A 16,576-nucleotide genomic window follows, 5' to 3' on the forward strand; every position below is an offset into this window, starting at 1 on the left:
TTTTCTGTTCAGGTGATAACAGGAAGCTTATATCAAGTCACATTCAGGTGTACACACCAGTTACATTTATAAATAAAAGTATTTTTCTTTAAATAAATACAGAACAGTAACTGCATTATTGGGGGCTGATGTAATACCTGCCTGGGGTTCAGCTTTGAAGTGTAACTGTAGCTAAACTATGGACATTCAAATATTTATATACTGTACAGTATATATTTTTAAAAAGTAAATTAGCTTTAATGCCACCCCTCACTGATCTCTGCAGCTACAGGCACTGTAGAGCAATTCATCCTCAAGCTTTATAGCAGAGGCATTGATGTCCTTCAAGCTGGCTCTCCCTGTACCTCAGCTCCAGCGTCTCCACATACCAGCACTGACTCAGCACTAATATGTAATTACAGAGTGCAAGCTCTGGTAGGGGAGCAGAGCTGCTGAGTTACTGCTGGGAGGAGGCACAGGGGAGCAGAGCTGTTGAGAGAACCAACTTGAAGGACTTCATTGCGTCTTCTTTGAACTTTGAAGAGGTATTCCACCAGTGTCTGCAGTTATAAAGATTAGTGTGAGTTGTTTTAAAGCTTATTTACTGCTTGTTAAGGATATGTAAATACTTAAATGTCCATATTCTGGGCACAGGTTCACTTTAAGTCTTCCACTGTACACCCAGCTTGAGCTCAGGCTGATCCAGACTAGGATGGCTGGAGTAATGACTCTTCTTTGCTTGCTTACCTCAGAGAGCGAAGAGGAGTTCAGCTTTGAAGTGTAACTGTAGCTAGACTATGGACATTCAAATATTTATATATTTTTAAAAAGCAGTAAATTAGCTTTAATACAAGCCCTCACTGTCCTCTATAGCTGCAGGCACTGTAGAGAAATCCATCCTCAAACGTCATAGCTGAGGCACTGATGTCCTTCAAGTTGGCTCTCTCTGCACCTCATCTCCAGCGTCTCCCCCTTCCAGCACTAAGATGTAAATACAGAGCACAAGCTCTGGCAGGGGGAGCAGAGTTGTTCAGTTACTGCTGGGAGGAAGCACAGGGGGAACAGAGCTGCTGGGTTACTGCTGGGAGGAAGCACAGGGGGAGCAGAGCTGCTGGATTACTGCTGGGAGGAGGCACAGGGGGAGCAGAGCTGCTGGGTTACTGCTGGGAGGAGGCACAGGGGGAGCAGATCTGCTGGGTTACTGCTGGGAGGAGGCACAGGTGGAGCTGAGTTGTTGAGAGAACCAACTTGAAGGACTTCAGTGCCTCTTCTTTGAACTTTGAGGAGGTATTGCTCCACAGTGCCTGCAGCTATAGAGGTCAGTGCAACTTGTTCAAAGCTTACTTACTGCTTGTTAAGGATATGCAAATACTTTAATGTCTATATCCTGGGCACAGGTTTAAATCAAGGTTTCTGTTGTACTCCCAGCCTGAGCTCAGACTGATCTAGACTCAGATGGCTGGAGGAATGACTCTTCCTTGCTTGCTTCCCTCAGAGAGCGAGGAGGAGTACAGCGATGACGATGACATGAGCTGGAAGGTGAGGCGCTCTGCAACAAAGTGTCTGGAGGCTCTGATCACCGCTCGGCCCGATCTGCTGTCTCAGTTCTACAAGACAGCTGCTCCTGCCATTATCCTGCGCTTCAAGGAGAGGGAGGAGAACGTCAAGTCAGACATTTTCTCTGCCTACATCGCCCTGCTGAGACAGTCACGGGCTTCTCAGAGCTGGAGGCAGAATGTGGAGGCCACTAGCAAGGGGGACACCCCTCTCAGTGCTCTGCAGAAACAGGTAGGAGTTGTTACACTTCACTTCATTGTTTCCTTTCACATTTTTAGGGCTCATATATGTACAAGTCTTCAGCCCCTCACATCGTCATAAAAAGTACAGCTATGCTTTAACTCCTACCCTTTGACCTACACTAACCTCCCTCCTAGCTTCAGATGTATATGTAGGTACCTTACTTGGGCAACTGAGGGACTCTCAAGTGGTTCCTGTAACAGGAAATGGGCCCAAGTCTATGAAGTTCTACTGTGCAGGTGTATACATCTGGTGAAGGGAAAGGGGGATTGGTTTAGGTCAGGGAGTTAGTTTGACTCAGGGTTCAAGCTTTTTTTATTCCTACTGGCTTTGAGAAGCAGCTCAGAGACCAAAGGAAACCCAGGAACAGTCTAAGCAGGTTTGCCCTGCACCTTTATTCCCCAATGCAGCAAACAAGCACAGTTCCAATGGAAGAGGGGGCTTTGTACAGCAAGTCTGTAGCATAAAACAAAACAAAATATCTCCTCGTCTGAGCAACTAACTCGGGTCCATTCCTGATTAACAGTGTGCCCTCTAATGGGTTCCCCCAAAACACACAGGTAGCAGTTGCACCTTTTTAATGTTCTGTCAGCACTCAGCCTTTTCACCCAGCTGCAGGCTCCTATAGCAGAGAGATAGAGAGCCCTGAGCATCCTTCAGCTCACATTTATAAAAGCCTATGCACAGTGGAGACTAATAATGAGGTCTACACGGTAAGATGAGGACCTAGGAATGGAGGATTTATCCCACCCAAAGGAGCTCTACAGAGCCTCTGGCTCCAGGACCCTGAAAAGGACTTAAATTAAATTAAAATTCTGAAAAAACAACTTTGTTTTTGCAGATCAGTCATCAATCCTGGTCCTCCTTACCCTGTGTAAGTGAGAATCCACAATGCTACCACCAGCCAGTGCCTAACTATATATATATATATATATATATATATATATATATATATATATATATATATATATATATATATACTATATTACCAAAAGTATTGGGATGCTGGGGATGGGAGGTTTTCTATCGGGTTGAGGTCAAGACTCTGTGCAGGCCAGTAAAGTTCTTCCACCCCAAACGTGCTCATCCATGTCTTCATTGACCTTTCCTTGTGCACAGGTCCAAATCATTTGGTGGAGGGGGGATTATGGTGTGGGGTTGTTCTTCAGGGCTTGGGCTTGGCCCCTTAGTTCCAGTGAAGGGGAACTCTTAAGGCGTCAGCATACCAAGACATTTTGGACAATTTCATGCTGCCAACTTTGAGGGAAAAGTTTGGGGATGGTCCCTTCCTGTTCCAACTTGACTGTCCTGACCTCAACCCGATAGAACTCCTTTGGGATGAATTAGAGCGGAGACTGCGAGCCAGGCCTTCTCATCCAACGTCCAATATCAGTGCCTGACCTCACAAATGTGCTTCTGACCAAACATTCTCATAGACACACTCCTAAACCTTGTAGACAGCCTTCCTGGAAGAGTTGAAGCTGTTATAGCTGCAAAGGGTGGGCCAACTCAATATTGAACCCTACAGACAAAGACTGGGATGCCATTAAAGTTCATGTGCGTGTAAAGGCAGGTGTCACAATAATTTTGGTAATATAGTGTGTGTGTGTGTGTGTGTGTGTATATATATATATATATATATATATATATATATATATATATATATTTATGCACACACACACACACTGTGTATAAATATATATATATATATATATATATAGGACTGAAAGCAGCCCCTCAGCTGCTTTCAGTCCTTTCCTGTCTACCTGTACTCACTCCATTTTTAGGTGCACTTTATACCTCTGGACCGGCGTCCCAGTAGTAACTATGGTGGATCACGCCTGTGGCTATCTCTGTCAGCATGGCTGCATGTAGTCTCCACTCCACGGGGGTGGGGGGGTGGGTGCATGTGGCCGGGTGGCACCACAGAAGCACAGTTCAGAGACAGGAGAAAAAAAGTTGCCACCCCAATACAGGAATTGCCTGAAGAAGCCCCTTCATGGCATCATTATTTAATGAAAGTTGCACACTTACATGAGGTTAATGATTTTTGAAACTACATTAGCATGTTATAGTACTGCCTATAAGGCCTCATTCAGATGGGTGCTGATACCCATAGCCCATGAATGAGAACCTTTTCTTTGTGCAGTTTCAGCATGCAGACAACCTATTCATGTCTTTTGTGGCCACTCACCTGCATCTGCATTGCTGTGTAATTGGGATGAGCAGCTGTTGCGTCCTAATAGACATTAATTGGTGGCAGCTGAAGCTGCACAAACAAGGCATTTCATTCACGAGTTTTGGTTGTCAGTGCCCGTTGTAATGAGGCCTAAAGTAGGACATGCAGTATTTATTTTGGAGCAGTGTGTTGCAACATGATGCTCTGGGGCAAATAGAAGTGACTGAAATGTTACTTTGTAACATTTTAGTAAAATTAAGTTAAGTAAAATTTAAAAAAGTAAACTGTGCATCTACACTGTTCCTCACAGGCCACGCCAGCAGCTGTGCTCCACGGTGCAGCCACGGGTATGAACAATCCCTGAAGTACAACACTCCTGTGTGTTGAATCTCTCATTTTATCTGTCCTGTCCTCGCAGGTTCCATCCGTAATGAAATCCCTCCACAAACTCCTAAAAGACAAGAGCACCAAATCCCGTCAAGGCTGTTTTGCGGTCTTCACAGAACTGACTGCTGCACTCCCTGGTTGCCTCTCCCAGCACATCCCAGCTCTTGTCCCAGGTAAGAGGTTCTTTTAATGATAAAAAACTGAACCGCACAAAATATTTAACAGAAAGTATGAATTCTGAAAATTTCAGGGAACTTACAAACATTTTAAAAGCCATCCCTTCAAAAAAATAATTAACTTTAGTTACAGGTGGAACCTGAAGAACTGAGTCAGTTTCTGGCTACTTGGATACTCCAATGGTGTAATCTCCATGGCCCATGCCATAGTTCCCAGCTCTGTTCTTGTCCACCTTTGAGTTTTAGTTTTTTTCCACCAACTTTTGTGAGTTGTAGCTTCTGTTAAATTCTTCATGATATAAGATAAATAATACATTTAGTGCAAGGCCCTAATAATGGGCCTTGCACCACAATAGGTGTACAGAATCAGGACCTCTGCCAAAGGTGGATTAAGACAGAATGGGACCCTTGGCAAGGTAGCAGCTGTCCCCAGCCTAGGGTTGCCACCTGATCCCTTTAAACCCGAACACATATTAATTACACAGGTTCTGTGGCTGATTAAGGTGGTAATTAAACTCACTTGGGCCTTATCTGCATTAAATTAGCCTCAGAACCTGTGTAATTCATATGTGTTTGGGTTTGAAGGGATGAGGTGGCAACCCTACCCTACCCCAACCCCATCTCCCTTTGAATGTTGATAACAATAAGAAGCAAACCTGTTTGCTAAATTGGCATGACCCCCTCAGACATTGAATGCTTACAAGAGCATCCTACCTTTTTTGAGGTGACAGCCAGGTACACAGATTTGAACATCTGTGCCATTTTGTATACAAAGTTGTATGGAATGATTGTAATATACATGCTGGTGTTGATCTTTTAGTTCTTATCAGTTTGACACAATGGAAATATCAAACTGGTTGAAACTTTGACATTTTTTTAAACTCCGTATCTATGTAAATTAGGGGTCTCCAGACTTTCTAAGCAAAGAGCCAGTTTACTGCCCTTCAGGCTTTAGGGGGGCCAGATTTTGGCTAGTCGAAGTAAACCTTGCTTCATCATCAGTTTGAATGGGAGAAATTGTGCCCTATTATCAGTGGGAGGAATGTTGCCTCATTAATAGTGTCACTGGAAGGAATAGTGCCCCCATCATTGGTGTCAGTTGGAGGAATAGTGCCCCATTGTTGGTATCAGGGGGAGAAATAGTGCACCATCAATGGTGTTAATGCAAAGAATGGTGGCCTATTATTGGTTTCATTTGGAGAAACAGTGCCGTAAGGGATGGATACAGGCATGCAAAAGGCACATCTGGCCCCTGGGCCGCAGTCTGGAGACCACTGATGTAAATCAACAGCAATTTTTACTGACTGTATTTTTATTTTTCCAGGACTTGTTTTCTCACTGATGGATAAATCTAGCAGCTCCAACATGCGCCTGGACACTTTGGCCTTCTTGAACGTGATCCTCAACAGCCATCCTCCTGAATGCTTCCAGCCACACCTCCCAGCTCTCTTGCCCCCAGTAGTCACATGTATATCAGACCCTTTCTACAAAATCACCTCTGAGGCTTTGCTGGTGGCACAGCAGCTGGTGAGAGTGATCCGGCCTCTGGAACAAGCTAAGAGCTCTCAGCCTTCACCCTACACAAAAGAACTTTTTGCTGCCACTCTGAAAAGGCTGCAGGCCACAGACATAGACCAGGAGGTGAAGGAGAGGGCTTTGTCTTGCATGGGGCATCTCATCAGCCATCTTGGTGACCAACTTGGCAGCGACCTTCCGCCTACTCTTCAGCTCATCCTAGAACGTCTCCGCAATGAGATTACACGGCTTACTGCGGTGAAAGTTCTCACTCTAATAGCAGGCTCTCCACTCAGGATTGACTTGCGGCCTCTGCTGAAGGACACCCTACCCATCCTGGCTTCTTTTCTGCGGAAGAATCAGCGAGCTCTGAGGCTCCTTACTCTTTCTGCTCTTGAAGTGCTAGTTAGGAATTACAGTGACTGCCTAAAACCCGCCATGTTGGATCCAGTAGTGGCAGAGCTTCCATCACTACTTGCCGAATCAGATATGCACATAGCTCAGGTGACTGTTGACTTTTTAACCACCTTGGTGTCGGCTCATCCCGCCTCTCTTTCCAAGCTTAACACTCAAACCCTTCCCCAACTTTTTCAACTTGTGCACTCCCCTCTGCTCCAAGGAGGAGCCCTTACCTCCATTTTATCTTTAATAAGAGCACTGGTTGCCAGTCACACTCCCCATCTTGGTTATGGTGATCTCCTCAAGCAACTGACAGGACCAGTAACCTCTTCGGGCTCTACACTTCACAAACAGGCCTTCACCTCTGTGGCTAAGTGTGTGGCGTCCTTAGCCAGCGCTTGTCCCAAAGAGTCCAATTCATCCATCAGCCAGTTCATACAAGATGCCAAGAGCCCTCGTGCTGGTGACCATGTGAAAGTGTTGGCCTTCTTGACCCTGGCAGAGATTGGACATGAGAGGAACCTTGGAAGCCAGCAGAAAGAGTTGAAAAGTGTGATCCTAGAGGCCTTTGCATCCCCCAGTGAAGAGGTGAAGTCTGCAGCTTCATATGCTCTAGGGAATGCTTGTGTTGGAAGTCCAGCAGATTTCCTGCCCTTCTTGTTAAATGAGATTGGAGGACACCCGAGGAGGCAGTATCTTCTGCTACACTCACTCAAGGAAGCCCTGACATCCCTACCCAGTGAGGAACTAAGGCCGTACCAGGAGGATGTATGGAAACTCTTGCTTGAGCACTGTGAAGCCACAGAGGAAGGCACCAGGAATGTGGTGGCGGAATGTCTTGGAAAACTGATACTAGTGAATCCATCACAGCTTCTACCAAACCTATGTAAACAGCTAAAATCAGGTGAGGCATAGAGATCAAAGGGGCATGTACAAATGGACAATAAAAACATATGAAAAAACAAACACAAGAGGGCGCCTCCATCTAGGTGTAGCAATTTAATAAAATGAATAAAAGACAATAAAAATGCACTCACTCATTAAAAGTGGATCAAAGCTTGTCATAAACCCATAGAATATAAAATAAAGCTTTTTATGAAGAACATAATTTCTTTTATTAAAGAAAATTAATAAGCTATTGAGTGGATTGGACCCACCCGTCATTTAACGGGATACATAAGAGTGCCAGGAGAGTGGTAGGGAACACCAGGTGAAGTGGATGCAGCTCCTTTCAGATTAGGTCTTGAGATCCTACTGCACATATAAAAACAAACACAAGAGGGCGCCTCCATCTAGGTGTAGTGATTTATTAAAAAAGAATAAAAAACAATAAAAATGCACTCACTAGTTAAAAGTGGATCAAGGCTTGTCATAAACTCATATAGACCTCCAAAGGATCACTGTGAGGCATGTGGCTGGCTGAAGCAGAGTTCTTGGTGGAAGTACAGCTGTCAGGCTGCAACATAAGCAACAGCAGCTTCCAGGAGTAGCAAGATGGCTGCGGCTACATGTTTCAGGGCAGACAAGAGCGCCCCTTTATCAAACCATAGGAAAGGTTTGATAAAGGGGCACTCCTGTCTGCCCTGGAAGATGTAGCCACCCTCCCTCCACTTCCTGTCACCGTCACCCAGCCGAGAAGGGAAGCTGTTTGGAGTCACAGCCATCTTGCTACTTCTGGAAGCTTTTGTTGCTTATGTTCCACCCTGAAGCCTGACAGCTGTACTTCCACCAAGAACTCTGCTTCAGCCAGCCACATGCCTGTAGAGCTCTGCAGCCTCACAGTGATCCTTTGGAGGTCTATATGAGCTTATGACAAGCCTTGATCCACTTTTAACTAGTGAGTGCATTTTTATTGTTTTTTTATTCTTTTTAATAAATCACTACACCTAGATGGAGGCGCCCTCTTGTGTTTGTTTTTTATATGTGCAGTAGGATCTCAAGACCTAATCTGAAAGGAGCTGCATCCACTTCACCTGGTGTTCCCTACCACTCTCCTGGTCCTCTTATGTAACCCGTTAAATTACAGTTGGATTCTATTCCGCTCAATAGCTTATTCATATTCTTTACTAAAAGAAATGATGTTCTTCATAAAAAACTTTATTTTATATTTGATTATTTTTTGTGTGTATGCAGAATGAAAAAAAAAGTAGTGCTTCTGCAATTCATGCACATTTCCCCATGGTTTGGCCTTCTAAAAACATTGCTGCAAGTACAAAAAAAAATACCTGTTGGCCCTGACAGAAATACAGCAAGTTTCTATCTACCTGTAGTGTGCTGGCGATGCTGCTTCTGCTACACTGAAATCCCAAGCAGTGTTGTTAGCCCTTACTGAATTGTCCCCTATTTCCTGTAAAATAAGGGGATGTGTTCTGTAGTCCATAGAAGAGAACTGAGCAGGGATAAAACACTGCTTAAGGTTTCAGTGCAGCAGAGGCAGTGTTGTCAGCCCACTACAGGAAGTTAGGAAGTTAGTGTATTCCTGGCAGGATCAACTGGTACTTTTCTGTACTTGCAGCATTTTCGGAGATTTAAAATATGGGGAAATGTTGATGCATTGCAGAGATGTACTGAATATTTTGTTTGCACAGATTTTAAACTTTATACATTATTAAACACTGGCAGTTTTTATATTTCTATCCTTTCTCACCAGTCATTGTCAGCATTATATAGATTAAAGATATAAATAACGATTTAATAAATCTTGATTAATCATGTAACATTTTCTCTCTCTTTGCCTTTGTGCTTGACAGGTTCCGCTCATACTCGAAGTACTGTCATTACAGCCATCAAGTTCACCATATCGGACCAGCCAGCTCCCATTGACAGCTTGCTGAAGAATTGTATAGGTGAGCGGACAAATCCAGGATAGACCACTAGGAACCTATTCATACGAAAAAAATATATAATATAAATTGTTTGTGGTCCCTGTTTACACATATTTTGTGCTTCCCTTTACACAGGAGACTTCCTAAAACCCCTGCAGGACTCGGACCCCAACGTGCGACGTGTGGCTCTGGTCATGTTTAATTCTGCAGCGCACAATAAGCCATCTCTGGTCAGGAAGTTGCTGAATAGTGTCCTCCCTCCTCTGTACAATGAGACGAAGCTTCGGAAGGAGCTGATCCGAGAGGTGAAGACTCTTTAATGACATAGGTCTGATTTACCAAATTGTAAAGAATAGGGATGAGGTTTGGCTTTGCTGCTACCATTTGAGGAAAATTCTGTGGGTTCAAGAGTATAGATGAACTATCCGCATAGATTAAAAAAAAAAGTTAGGCATGCACCAGTTAGGGTAGTTATCCCTGACTAAATCTGTCTTGCTGCTCGCCAATTTTACACTGTTGTATACTCCACAGTATTGTAAATTCTTGTAGTAGAGCCTCAGCCTGTGCTCTTTGTCTCTAGTAAATTTGGGCCTAGCCTTGCTAATTGAAAAATTTTCCTGCTGCTGGCCAATTTTACACTTGTAGTGCTCACCCCCAAAAGGGCACTCATTGGCACATATTATTATACACGATTTATATAGCGCCAACAGTTTATGCAGCGATTTACAGGGAGAGGGAGACAGCACAATTATAGTACAGTTCAATACAGAAGGGACAGGAGGGCCCTGCTCGTAGAGCTTACATTCTAAAGGGAGGGGGTGGTGGTACAAAAGGTAATGATTTGATGGGGGTATGATTTGCGCCCCCCCCTATAGATTTTAGTGGGATTCGGCACTAAGTTGAGGTGTGCCGAAATATGAGTAAAATTGCTGAATCATTAGCAACTTGACCTTGAGCAGATTTACCCACCACTAATAAAAAAAAAAAAACTGTGCTTTTTCTAGGTAGCAACAAATCAGATGCCCCTCCTTATTTCCCCATACTGCTTTGGGACATTGAAAGGGAGAAGCTTATTTGGTTTGGCAATTTTTTCCAGTTTACCCAAAAAAGGTCTTTTGTGAACTTACCTTGGTTTTATTTTTAAGGTGGAGATGGGTCCCTTTAAACACACAGTAGATGATGGATTGGATGTTCGGAAAGCTGCCTTCGAATGCATGTACACCTTACTGGAGAGCTGCCTTGACCAGCTGGATATTTATGAGTACCTGAACCACGTGGAGGATGGCTTGAAAGACCACTATGACATTCGGGTCAGTACCATGAAGGAGCCACAAAAATTGTAATGCTGAATTTTCAGTTCAATAGGAAGTTGTTCATTTTAAAGTCATAAAAAATCTGCAGAAAACGAAATCTCCTGCAGAAGCTCCTAATAGCAGATGCAATGAGGGAATTTACTAAAGCTGTGCATAGAAACCAATCAGCTTTCAGGTTTTAGCTTGGGTTCACACTGAATGCGAGTTTGAAATCGTGCGAGTTCAGTAGAACTCGCATGATTACAAACCTGCATTTCAGTCCGACTTCGGGAGCGATTTCAGAGACATCTGTGCGGTTTCATGCACATATGTCTATTGAAATCACCTCCAAAGTCACCCAAAGTAGTGCAGGAACTAGTGTTTTAGAACAGGAAAATCTGGATGCCGCACACCGGATAAAGCTGAAAAATCTTCTTTATTGTAAAAGCTAAGCTCATAGCTATGAGTAAGCACTCAAATTAGAGTGTGAAACGCGTCAGCTGTGTCTGTACTATCTGCCTGATTGTCCTGTATTTTTGATGATCCAAGTTTTACAATAAAGAAGATTTTTCAGCTTTATCCGGTGTGCGGCATCCAGATTTTCCTGTTCTAAACCCTGCACTAATTTGCATTTGGCCAGCAGAAGGTTTTACCAATACACACCTGGGATTAGATCCTCCTGAGCGGTGAATCATTTTCTCTGTTTTGTCTGCATCTAATGCCGCGTACACACGAGCGGACTTTCTATCCTACTTGGTCCGGCACACTTTCCGACGGACTTTGTCCGCCAGGTGCGCCGGACTTTAAAACGAACGGACTTGCCCACACACGCCGGGATTTTCCGGCGGGCTAAGTCCGCCCGTCTTTCCGACGGACTTTCGCCGGAGTTCCGGCGGACTTTCAGAATGAACGGACTTGCCCACACACGGACAAGTCCGTTCATTTTGAACGTGACTCAGGTGCGACGGGACTAGAAAAGGATGTCAATCTTGCCGCTTTTACCGGCTAGATTGACACCTTGCGAGCCCCGTCGCGGGGCATACCAGGCCCATAGGTCTGGTATGGATTATAAAGGGGAACCCCGCTACGCCGAAAAAACGGCGTGGGGTCCCCCCTAAAATCCATACCAGACCCCGATCCGAGCACGCAGCCTGGCCGGTCAGGAAAGGGGGTGGGGACGAGCGAGCGCCCCCCCCCTCCTGAACCGTACCAGGCCGCATGCCCTCAACATGGGGGGTGGGTGCTTTGGGGGAGGGGGGCGCCCTGCGCCCCCCCCCCAAAGCACCTTGTCCCCATGTTGATGAGGACAAGGGCCTCTTCCCGACAACCCTGGCCGTTGGTTGTCGGGGTCTGCGGGCGGGGGCTTATCGGAATCTGGGAGCCCCCTTTAATAAGGGGGCCCCCAGATCCCGGCCCCCCACCCTATGTAAATGAGTATGGGGTACATGGTACCCCTACCCATTTACCTAGGAAAAAAGTGTAAGTAATAAAACACACCACACAGGTTTTTAAAATATTTTATTAAACAGCTCCGGGGGGGGGGTCTTCTTCCGGCTTCGGGGGTCCCTCCGCTTCATCTTCTCCCGGCGTCCGGTTGGTTCTTCTCCGCTCTCCGGCCTCTTCTCCCGGTGTCGCAGGTCTTCGGCCGGCCCCTCCGCTCTCTTCATGTAGCTCTATTGCGAGCGGAGGTCCGGACTTCTGGGCTTCTTGGCTTCTTGGCTTCTTGGCTTCTTGGCTTCTCTTCTCTTCTCTTCCCCCAGATGTTGACACGACGCTCTCTCCGGCTGGACTGGTCTCTGAGGGCTGCGTTGTGACTTATATAGGCGGAGACCCCGCCCCCATATGATGTCACAGTCCCTGGGCATGCTGGGACTGTGACGTTTTAGGGGGCGTGGTCGGGGGGCGTGGTCGACCACGCCCCTAAAACGTCACAGTCCCAGCATGCCCAGGGACTGTGACATCATATGGGGGCGGGGTCTCCGCCTATATAAGTCACAACGCAGCCCTCAGAAACCAGTCCAGCCGGAGAGAGCGTCGTGTCAACATCTGGGGGAAGAGAAGAGAAGCCAAGCCAAGCCAAGAAGCCAAGAAGCCAAGAAGCCCGGACCTCCGCTCGCAATAGAGCTACATGAAGAGAGCGGAGGGGCCGGCCGAAGACCTGCGACACCGGGAGAAGAGGCCGGAGAGCGGAGAAGAACCAACCGGACGCCGGGAGAAGATGAAGCGGAGGGACCCCCGAAGCCGGAAGAAGACCCCCGAAGCCGGAGGAAGATCCCCCCCCGGAGCTGTTTAATAAAATATTTTAAAAACCTGTGTAGTGTGTTTTATTACTTACACTTTTTTCCTAGGTAAATGGGTAGGGGTACCATGTACCCCATACTCATTTACATAGGGTGGGGGGCCGGGATCTGGGGGCCCCCTTATTAAAGGGGGCTCCCAGATTCCGATAAGCCCCCGCCCGCAGACCCCGACAACCAACGGCCAGGGTTGTCGGGAAGAGGCCCTTGTCCTCATCAACATGGGGACAAGGTGCTTTGGGGGGGGGCGCAGGGCGCCCCCCTCCCCCAAAGCACCCACCCCCCATGTTGAGGGCATGCGGCCTGGTACGGTTCAGGAGGGGGGGGGCGCTCGCTCGTCCCCACCCCCTTTCCTGACCGGCCGGGCTGCGTGCTCGGATCGGGGTCTGGTATGGATTTTAGGGGGACCCCACGCCGTTTTTTCGGCGTAGCGGGGTTCCCCTTTATAATCCATACCAGACCTAAGGGCCTGGTATGCCCCGCGCTCGCCGCAATAGGAAGATTTGTTTTTCCTATTGCAGCGAGCGCGAGATGCAATACCATCCCCTCGTGTCGTATTTGGTCTGTCGGACCAGCCTACACACGAGCGGGCTTTCCGTCGGACCAGCACACACACGAGCGGACTTTCCGCCCGAAACTGAGTCCGACGGAAAGATTTCAAACATGTTTGAAATCTAGGTCCGGCGGGCTTTTGGGAAGAAGTCCGCCGGAAAAGTCCGCCGCCGCCCACACACGGGCGGATTGTCCGGCACACTCTGGTCCGCCGGACCAAGTATGCCGGAAAGTCCGACCGTGTGTACGCGGCATAAGGATAGTGCAGGAACTACTTTTGGGAATCGGTGCCGTAGCTGGCAATAGGCGTTGATTTGGCATCCGATTTGACATGTCAAATCGCTTGTCAAAACGGCCCGCTGTGAATGAGGGCTTATTCTCAAAGCCTAATTGAACAAGCTGAAGTTAGAAGCTGATTGGCTACCATGCACAGCTGCACCAGATTCTGAGTGCTCCATTTTTAGGCTACTTTCACACTGAGGCGCTTTACAGGCGCCACAGCGCTAAAAATAGCTCCTGTAAAGAGCCTCTCCTGTCTCTCCAGTGTGAAAGCCCGAGTGCTTTCACACTGGAGCGGTGCGCTTGCAGGACGGTAAAAAAAGTCCTGCAAGCAGCATCTTTGCAGCGCTGTAGCGCCTAAAGTGCCCCTGCCCATTGAAATCAATGGGGCAGCGCCGGCAAATCGCCGCTGCAGCAGCGCATTTAAGGTGGTTTTAACCCTTTTTAGCCGCTAGCGGGGGTTAAAAGCGCCCTGCTAGCAGCCGAATAGCGCACTAAAACGATGGTAAGGCACAGCAAAAAATTTAACTTTAATGCCGTTTGCAGTCTGGTGTCCTGTGCGTTTGTGTTCACCAGTTCTGGCCACCCCGGACATGTGCGAACCGGCTCCACTGAAAGCCAGTAAACACTTACATGTTATGCGAATTGGATGCAGTGTAAAATGCATCCAATTGGCATATATGTGAACCCAGACGTAGAACAAAAGATGCATTGAGGTTTATTGCCAGCCCTTTCAAAATGAATGGGCTGCCTTAACGTGCAGCGAATGTGCTACATTAACGCGCGTGTGCTAATGCAATGCCTAGTGTGCAGAGGCCAATGAGGTTAACCATAGTTGTCTATCAAAATCAGGTACGATTTTCCATGTTGACCAACAAAATGCCTTGTTTTATTTGAAAACCGACAACGCTAACACTAACTTCAAAGCAAAATGATGCCAGTGCAGGCGTCAGGTGCAGGGTGTCTTCAATCTGTGCACATGGCAGGTGTTCTTTATTAAATGTACTCTGTGATTGCAGCACATTATGATCTTTTGCAGATGCTCACCTTCATCATCCTCACACGTCTGTCCAGTCTGTGCCCCAGTGCAGTACTCCAGCGCCTAGACCAGCTGATCGAGCCGCTACGTGCCACCTGTACCACTAAGGTATGTAGTACATGCTCCATGTCCACCTACCACCCCGAGCCTGAGATCAGAGGATAAAAGCCCAGCACCTAGTCACTGGATGACACCACAGTCTTAAAGGAAACCTGTACTGAAGAAATAGGTACTATAGGCTGTTGTTGACCTGTCTTTCTGAAAAGACTATTTGTTGGTCATGCTGATCCAACAACGTCAATATTTGAAGCCACTGAGCTGTGGAAAGCTTGTAGATTAAGAATGTTGACACTCCATGGTGACTTTACTTGCACATTTATCCTGGGACATTAAGAAAGCTTTGAAGGCAGCAGCAACAACCAGGCATTTACAGGCTATAGGCCAGCGTTTCTCAACTGAGTTGGCATTTGGAGTTGCACAGGGTGGCGCAAGCATGGGACACACTTTTCCCTGGATCAGCTTTGAGTTGCCATGGTGCGGACAGGCCAGCTGCCAGCATGATACCAACCAATGACACCTAGAGGCAAAATGCACTGTATGATTTGTTGCTATGGTGCTGTCAGGTGGCTGGCCTGCACCATGGCAATGCATGATGCTGCTCCAAAACAGGTGGCATGCAGTGCAGGAGCGCCCCCCCCATATTTAGGAAAGGATGAAAGTGTGCCTCTGTGCAGACCAGCTCCGCCTTCTACCTTGCTGCTAGAGCCAGGGCTGGTGCCAGGATTTTTGACACCCTAGGCGAAACCTCATTTTGCCGCCACCCCCTGGCTCCACCCCCCTTGCCCTGCCCATGTATACCCCATCTTTTTAATGAAGCACCCATCAAATGCAGCCTCACCAGCGCCCATCAATGCAGCCTTCCAGCTCCCATCAAATACAGCCACACCAGCGCCCATCAAATGCAGCCTCACCAGCGCCCATCAGATGCAGCCACACCAGCGCCCATCAGATGCAGCCACACCAGCGCCCATCAGATGCAGCCACACCAGCGCCCATCAGATGCAGCCCCACCAGCGCCCATCAAATGCAGCCTCACCAGCATCCATCAAATGCAGCCCCACCAGCACCCGTCAAATGCAGCCCACCAGTGCCCATCAATGAATGTTTGCTTGCTTCCATTAATTCGGGAGTCGGGACACAGTCCTCCGCCGCCGATGCGCCTCCGACACTGTGTGCGAACGGAGTGGCGACTGCCTGCTGATGCTGGGAATTAGTTGCTTGCTGCAGAGAGATGGGAGTAGGAACACCAGTGGCCGGGCACCCTAGGCAGCAGTGCGCCCTAGGCGGCTGCCTAGTTTGCCTAGTGGTAGCACCGGCCCTGGCTGGAGCTGTAAAGAAGGGCTCTGATGGGAAGAAGGGACTCATTCTGTGATTGGGAGGGGACTCTGATGTGTTGGGGGGCTTTTATGTATAATGGGGCCTCTGATGTGATGGCACGAAGGAAGGGACTTCTGATCTGGGGAATCTTAGATGCCGTTGTGTGCATCATCCCAAGCTCAGGCTCCACTGATGGTAACATTTACATTTTTTACATTTTAGACTGGGGCGGTGGGGTGGAGGTTTTGCATACGTGTGCCGTGACTGAAGAAGATGTTGAGATATTTTGCTATAAGCAGTAATTTTACCTAGTACAGGTTTCCTTTAAATTAACCCCATTACTAGTCTAACGAAGGAACAGTCAACTTGTGGTGTACTGTCCGATGACTCCAATCTTTGCTGTATTCAAGAGTTACATCTGGTCCCCCACTACACATTGGTTAGATGCACCCACCCCCACATCACTATTGAGTTCTATAGCAG

At 47.3% G+C, this 16,576-nt stretch overlaps 1 protein-coding gene across 2 annotated transcripts in view; it reads left to right on the forward strand.

The window, feature by feature from the left end:
* Positions 1-16,576, forward strand: part of LOC141102763 (cullin-associated NEDD8-dissociated protein 1-like) — a 39,447-nt gene that overhangs the window by 19,530 nt on the left and 3,341 nt on the right. For both annotated transcript variants that reach the window (XM_073591744.1, XM_073591745.1), the window contains 7 exons: positions 1,475-1,767; positions 4,374-4,515; positions 5,843-7,336; positions 9,183-9,278; positions 9,393-9,562; positions 10,403-10,567; positions 14,717-14,824. In XM_073591744.1, coding sequence (XP_073447845.1) covers positions 1,475-1,767; positions 4,374-4,515; positions 5,843-7,336; positions 9,183-9,278; positions 9,393-9,562; positions 10,403-10,567; positions 14,717-14,824 — 2,468 coding nt within the window. The remainder of the gene's footprint in view (positions 1-1,474; positions 1,768-4,373; positions 4,516-5,842; positions 7,337-9,182; positions 9,279-9,392; positions 9,563-10,402; positions 10,568-14,716; positions 14,825-16,576) is intronic.

This window comes from Aquarana catesbeiana, linkage group LG07 (assembly GCF_042186555.1).
Source record: "Aquarana catesbeiana isolate 2022-GZ linkage group LG07, ASM4218655v1, whole genome shotgun sequence".
Taxonomy (NCBI): Eukaryota; Metazoa; Chordata; class Amphibia; order Anura; family Ranidae; genus Aquarana; species Aquarana catesbeiana.